The sequence below is a fragment of the Asparagus officinalis genome, chromosome 7 (assembly GCF_001876935.1).
Source record: "Asparagus officinalis chromosome 7, Aspof.V1, whole genome shotgun sequence".
Lineage (NCBI taxonomy): Eukaryota > Viridiplantae > Streptophyta > Magnoliopsida > Asparagales > Asparagaceae > Asparagus > Asparagus officinalis.
In genome coordinates, this window is record NC_033800.1 from 18786292 (window position 1) to 18793900 (window position 7609).

Sequence of the window (7609 nt, forward strand, 5' to 3'; positions counted from 1 at the left end):
TTTCAAATGGTAAAGGTGGATCCTTTTATGACACATTGTAGGAACTAAGATGATTGAGGCCAGATGTAACTCGATGAAGGGCATGAAAAGTACATGGTGTCCACAATTCAAAGAAATGCCTGAAGCGACAGCAACGGAGAAAAACATTTTGTAACCATGAATTTGTTTCTGATCCTTCTATGATTAATCAGTAACATGATTTCTTTCTCCATGAAGTTTCTACCAATTATAAGAAAAACCGGACTATATAATAGGTTGAGTCCACACGACAAGGACTCTACACGAATCTAAGTCTTGACGACTGGAAGAGAAGTACACAGAATTCATGACAAACCTGAAAGTTTCTTACCTCACCAGTGCGTACATTAATGAACGCGTCGATACGTGAAAAACCTTCTAATCCCAAAGTATTTGCTGCTAATTCGATTCTCTGTTTACATCTTTGCAGGACCTCATTACTGATGACAAAAAAAGGAATCATAATGTTTCCAAGATAATCTAGGAGTATTAAAAGGAAACAGGATTGGGTAATGGTTAAAAAAACATCAAATAGCTCTCGACAGACCAGCAAGCTAATTAGCCAAATGTATTAAAGAAGAAGAAGAAGAAGAAAAGGCAAGAAACTGAAAGCCCCTTCTGAAGTGCTATTTGCCAGAAAATAAATGGTTAAGCACACAAATGGGTGGTAGGCAGTCTTTCATAACATTTGTGAACATGAATCACCACAGGGATGTCAAGAAAATATTGTGAATTATCATGCATCAGGAAATTCTTGATTAAAAAAAAAACAACGCATGATCAAGATAGAGACTTCCTGTCTGTCTTGCATGCATGAAAGTATGAAGCATGCTGCAGTATTTACCGTATATCATCCAATTAAAGAGGTGGAACAGGGTTCACATTCAAAGTTCTAAGCCATACAGGGTTAAGAATCAAGCTCATAAATAGTATATCTTGGTATTCCAAATTGCCTCTTTAGCAATTAAACTTGCAGACGAAGCTAACTATTTCCCACAAAAATGTTACATTGTTACTTACTGTTCAAAGTGTTGGGTTTTGAAAGCTTTTAATTAACCTTTGGACATTCAATTTTTTGCTATAATCACCCAAATACAGCCCACTAAGGTTCAAGGGTCCAAGGAATAAAAGATCTTGAAGCAAACCTGACAATAGTTGTGGGAGGTGGTGTCAGATTAATCCCAGTACCACCTGCAAATTATAAATTTGATTTAGCGAAATATTACATATTATAGTTCTCGTCATGACAATAGGTAAAAGATGATGTAGAGCATAAAACAGATCATGCACTTGCAAACCCAAGCCAAGTAAAAACGGACCTTGAAATTTCTCTTCAAGGGATAAAATGTCTCCACTCTCCTTGACAGTAATACTAGGAGTTAGAGACTGCATTTCTCCACGTTTACCCACAACACCAACTGTTACTTCAATCCACTCATTATCTCCTTTCCACATAAGCCGATCACAATCATTGACTGGTTTTGCTGAAAAATTTATTTCATCGGTCTCTATAAAAGGCTCGAAGATCAATGATTTTGGAGGAGGATTTGGCATTTCAATGACCCCATGTGCCTGACAAAATCAAATAACTAGAGACTAAATTTGATAGGTTTAAGAAAAAAAAATTATTATTACCTTAAAAAAATAATGGATGTAATAGTTAGAAGTAAGCACACAAATTTCAAAGAAAACTTTTTTACTTAAACATAGGGCTATTTAATTAATAGATTAATTTACAACTCAAGAAAATACAATTTATCATGGCCAATGTTACCCTCTGTTTTCAGGCTGTTATTCCCCAGACATGGACTAAACCATTGAATATATTCAGAATAGAAACCCATAATTTACTGACAGATTACATCATTTTATCTCTCGTTACCTTGTAGACATGGTGTTGATACAGATCGAGATATGATATGTAGATGCAAACATTTCATAGATACACTATTTCAAAATTTTCTTGGCATAAGCTTAATTATATGTGGCATTATACTATTGAACTTATCCTCATATTTGCTACTCAAATTACGATGACCGTCCAAATAAGGCAATTTCCCTAGAAAGATATGTTACATTATCAACCTAAAAATAATATTGAGACGCTGACAGTTTCATCTCCTCAGTCAACTGCTAAGAATGTATCCAGTTTTTATTGCTCTACTGCAGGCAATGCTACCAAACACCCTTCAATCTTCAGGAACACAATATGATGGCTCTCTTGTTATTCTCTTCATGATGATATCTATGATTTCAAAAGTTTACCATCAGCTCTGAGGTTCTTAAAGTTTCCTCCACCATACGGACATCTGTATGCAAAACGTGATAACCACAATTTCTGTGGTCCTTCTGTGTTACTAATTGCAGTATTAATGTTTTGCACAAAGAACTTTTACATTTTCCTAAATCGAAGAAAAAGGAGGAAAACCACCCATTGGTCATAGAGAAGGAACAAACGTTAAAGTTTTTTGAACTTTAGAATCTTACGCATATGCTAAGAGCCGTCGCAGTGGAAGGCCCACTTGAAAGTTTAATAACGAGTAATGAGAAATGTAAATAACTCCTACCTTTGACAAGCTATTAGCAGGAAGGCGCGGAAGATAATCCCTTAATGCATCTACATAGACTTTAAGATCCTTATCAGAACTGAGAAAATAGTACAACAAGAAAAACTAGATTAGAAATTTTGCAGACTAGTTGAATATTCCAGCTAAAAAATAGAAGACAAGAAGAGTCAACACACATACCACAATCTTGCAACTCCAGTTGAACATCCATCACGAGCTGGTTTAACACATACAGTTCCAGACTGAAGCTTTGTACTCAAGTCATGCCACATATCAGATATAGGCGAATTCAGCAGCTCTTCTCTACTCTTTACATCCTTGGGTATAGTCAAAAGTCCAAAGCTTGCAAGCTGCATTTCAATAAGGAATATAAGATTGTTTCAGACCAAAATAGGGTTGACAAAGCGCCCACTGACTTCTAATACCCGAGTAAAGCTACACCCATACCCACAAAAAGTCAAAAACATACATACCCAACAGCTCATATGACACAAACCTCAATACCTTCCAGATTAAGAAATAAAACCATAGTATGAGAAACTTCCACAATGTGCAACAAGACTTGTTCTTTTTAAAGCTGAGGGAACAGGCATGCTAATAGCATTTATTTGCACCATAATATTTGAAACATATTAAGGTGCAAATAAACATCACTAAGAAGTGAAAATTCTAACAGTCATTCTTATTCCCGTACAACAACAAAGAGATGGTGGGCAGATGGTCTCTGTTAGCCACAAAAGTTAAACTAAAATAATGCATCTTTCCTGGTAAAATGCGGATGTTACTATTTAATTATCATTCTTTTACCAAATTTGAGGGAAAACTCTCGATACCATGAATTTTCCTTATTATGTGTTGTTATGTGTCTTCCCATGACATTATGCGTGTTAAAATTTAACTTCTTCACTTTTCGTATCCTGGAATCCAAGATATACCCCATAGTCCATGAGAAAAAAAATTAGAAGAAAGAGAAGAGAGCAGCTCATCTGAAATAGGTTCAGCCGATATTTTAATCCTATATTGGCAAGTAAGTTATTTATTTGGTTTTCAGAATATAGGTCTGTAACAGATATCTTATTTATCTTAGGCCCCTCCCCATAAATGTGGGGTTCAGTTATTAGGAATCTACCTGATACAATCATCATCAATAGCTCCCACTCATCCATGGTTGAGGGGAGTTTAAAATTGTTGCCATTCTTTATCTCTCCTCTTAACACATTATTCACGCTTCTCTATTTAACTTATGCATATTGGGATCCAATTAGACATCTATATGAACTTGAAAACCCATCTTTCACGTTTCTAACTGACTTAATCTTGTTTACTGAAAAAATTGCATAAAGATTTAACTTTCTATGGTAGTTTTAATAGCTGTTATTTGTTTTCACTTTGTAAAATCAAATACTGATATTGAAGGCAAGGTAAAGAGATGGGCTAGCAACAGGACAGAATTAGCTGATTAGGATATATGTGAGAGAATGAGGGACAGAAAAAGAGCGACTTTGGAAGAGTGAGGAAGAAGAATAACAGGGTTGGGCTTAATAAACAAGGAAAGGGACATTGTTTTAAAAATCATGTCAGGAAAATAATAACGTGCAGGAGCAGATTACTGCCTACACGCCCTGCAGTTAACTATGGGTCCATTCACAAGAAGTACTCTACGTTTGAAATTTGAACAGTGAAACATGAAATGTCCCATACATCATAGTATTTGAACAATTCAAACTGCTAAAATTACCGTACATGATTCAGAGCAAGCGATGTTGAAACTTTATCCATACAAAGTTTAGAAGCTTCGGGTCCAGGGCCTGCATAACATAAGATTCAAATAGAAGCCCTAAGTGAAAGATAAAAATGATTACTAAGGAAAATGGTCATCTCTTGAAGGTTAGACCTGTATACGGAACTCCTGCTGCCTCCAACAAGGTCTGAAGGGTTCCATCCTCGCCAATACCACCGTGCACTGTCAATTGTACTTTTGTGATGCTTACATATTATGAAATATAGAAAAGAAAATGTTATAAGTGTCCTTCACAAAACTGATTACTCGTCTTAAACATAAACGAGCTGCACTCTTTTGTCAGCAACACTGATCGCATAGTTAATACTGTTGACAATGACGTACTACTCTTCTAGAACTTTTGTAGATGCTAAAGTTTGCATTTATCTCAGTATTTAGAAATAAATGAAAGAAACCAGCAACCAGCAGATCTGCAAAGAAAACTTGTATGGTGATGGTAAAAGACAGTGAACTGAAAGGTTATATCAGGTACTTCACCAACTACGAAAACATGGAAACTTTCCACCAACAGTAATAGACTTTATGATGAAAATTATTATATGTACAAGTGCAATCCTTTGTCCTTGAAAGCCATTATTATTCTATACATATCTGGTGCCTCCTGGATTCATATCTAATTTAATGCTCAAAACTACTTAAAGAGATAAGATAAGTAATGGGTAAAAAGACCAATACAATTGCTAGAGTTTGAGAGAGGAACCTGCAATGAAAACTATTGCTTGAGATTCCTTAGCATGGTCGATCCATTGCTCCAGTGAAAATTTCTTCGGTGGTCCGTCAACGATATCGAAACCAGTAAACCAACTATGTTTTCTTAGAGCTTCTGCAAGTTCAGCCATCACACAACCTCGTAAATGGGATGTTTGTGCAGCCCTAGCTGGTTCAATAGCCTCCAGGCATGCATCCAACACTTCCTCTGTAGTATGTCGTAGGACAAGAGAATAACTGTTGCACGCAACATACAAATGTAATTTAATTATGTGCAGAACTTAAAAATTAGGGATGCAAAAATTTTATCTGCCTTGGCAGTTTAAACATCAGATTCACTGTGTTTCACATTTCACATATACAGACGAAAAACGTTCCTGATGAAGTCATATTGTCTTAAAGAGCAGGAACCACATGCTAATAAATGGTCCCTGGATATTTTTCTCAAAATGGTAGAAAGGATATGTGAATACTTCAGATAGCTGCAGGCCAAAAAAAGTTTGGACAGCTAGTGCTGCATGGAAATTGGAGTTCAATACTTAATTTGAGCAGGAAGGACATAGTATTTCCTAAGAATACATTTACAAGATAAACAGCTACAAAATCAAGAATAAAATAAAAAAAGAAACAAAATCAAAAATAAAATAAAAAAAAGAAATACAAACTTACGGTAAAGACCAAACGTCTCTGGAATGAGAATCATGGTCTATATCCTGCTGCAGAGTAGACAAATATCCATTTGCAGGGGCAAGCAAACATGGAAGCACATCAATCTGAAGCCACAAAATTTGCAGAATTAATGTAGGCACACAGTCCACAAAGAATCCATGTGTATGCCGTGTATAAGCATAATCACTCAAATAACAAATGAATTATGAAAAAGAACAAAAACTATATCAGAAACACTCCATGATCATGCAGACTAAAGAAAAGTTAGAAGAGCCAAAACAAATATAAAAGCTGCACTTAACAAAATGAGATATATTAATCAACTATTATTCTTCTCTATTGAATACACACTTTTTATGTTTAATTACCAGTCTATTTCAAACATAAAACCAAAGGAAATAAAATAACCAGGGAAAAGGCTTATGATAATGTAAAACAACAGGAGAAGTAACATTGCTAAATAGCATAAATGGAGAGTAAACAATTGATTATCAGAAACCTAGGATATCAGCATGTTTCAGAGGCTTACATCTTCAAAAGCTTGCAAGTTTAGCCACACATTTGTGCCACTCATGAGAGACACTTGGCGTTCTGATGTGTCTCCTCCAAAAATAACAAACACCTTTTGAGGGCCATGACTTTTCGAGTTCATCTTAGCAGGATTTTTAGATGTTAATCTTCTAGGTAATGCATTCCATGCATTTCTGTGTTGATTGAGAGAAGGAAATCTCAGGCAAGCCCGTTGAATAACTGTACGAAGTATGTTAGAATGAGAAAATCCAACCTGCAGAAGAGAAACAAATAACCATCGCAGCTCATGAGATATGTTGTAAAGAAGTTATTTTGTTATGATAAATATTAAGTAAGATGTTCATAGTTAAACAGAGGGGTCATCTCATGCTTGATTTGAAATACAATTCAAGCCCAGAACCTGAAATCAACCAGATTAGCGCTGTGCTAAGTCAAAGCTCTAATGGAGCTTAACCAAGGGAAAATATTAATAGAGCCTATCCTTGACACTTGGAAAAGTTTCTTGTTGAACTGTTATACTATCATTCAATTTGGTTTCATCACGATACTTCCACATAGCATGCTCAATTTTTTATCACAATGAGTCAACATATCATACTCAATCTTGGTTCAACAGCTAAATGATTACCTCAAGTGTTTGATCCAGAGATGTGTATAAGTTGCTCATACCACTGTATCTGACTGACTGACATCCATGAATGAAATTACAAGTCATGCTCAAGGGAAGTTTCACCATTTCTCATGTCAAGCAAATAATATATTATGATACATCTAATCATTGTCAGCGGTCTTCATCACAGGATACTCTTGTCTCCAATACATGGATGTTAACCTGTGATACACCGACGCGGGAAATTGGTGTCGTACCCGTGTCGGGTACGTATCAGGTGCAGATCCACACCGAAACTGCAGGGACATGGAAGATGCCGCATGTGGGAGTTTCTAAGGACGGAAAAAGTTTCTTTGGCTAATCAGGTCTGTTTTTGGGACCCAATAACCCAAAACCGCTACTAATTTTATCTTTTATGGTAGCGATTCCTTCAAATCTCATTGTCATTCCTTCGTTCCCACATCAGAAGCCCTCAACTGAAGCAAACGAAACCCAACACCGCTGCTCGAAGACGATAATAGCAGCATCTCCACATTTGTTCGCCGGTCTTTCGAGGATAGCGAGATCTCCGGCGTACAAAGGTACGTAGCTTTTGTGAATTCTGACTCATTTAGGGCATTTTTGGGTTTTGGAATTCTTTTTTGGTTTTTTACAAATCCTTATAGGGTTTTTGAGTTCTTTCTCCTTTGTGTTTTATGAATAGTA

The 7609-nt window shown here is 36.1% G+C and overlaps 1 protein-coding gene across 3 annotated transcripts in view; it reads right to left on the reverse strand.

Moving 5' to 3' along the window:
* The window catches only part of LOC109848761, a 22798-nt gene that overhangs the window by 940 nt on the left and 14249 nt on the right, over positions 1 to 7609 (reverse strand). For 2 of the 3 annotated variants that reach the window (XM_020418413.1, XM_020418412.1), the window contains 10 exons: positions 6293 to 6547; positions 5764 to 5867; positions 5087 to 5331; positions 4480 to 4548; positions 4329 to 4393; positions 2766 to 2935; positions 2586 to 2664; positions 1338 to 1590; positions 1164 to 1209; positions 350 to 458 (listed from right to left, as the gene is read on the reverse strand). In XM_020418413.1, coding sequence (XP_020274002.1) covers positions 350 to 458; positions 1164 to 1209; positions 1338 to 1590; positions 2586 to 2664; positions 2766 to 2935; positions 4329 to 4393; positions 4480 to 4548; positions 5087 to 5331; positions 5764 to 5867; positions 6293 to 6547 — 1395 coding nt within the window. Of the gene's footprint in view, positions 1 to 349; positions 459 to 1163; positions 1210 to 1337; positions 1591 to 2585; positions 2665 to 2765; positions 2936 to 4328; positions 4394 to 4479; positions 4572 to 5086; positions 5332 to 5763; positions 5868 to 6292; positions 6548 to 7609 lie in introns of those variants that run through there. The other variant, XR_002248875.1, reaches the window with a different exon arrangement.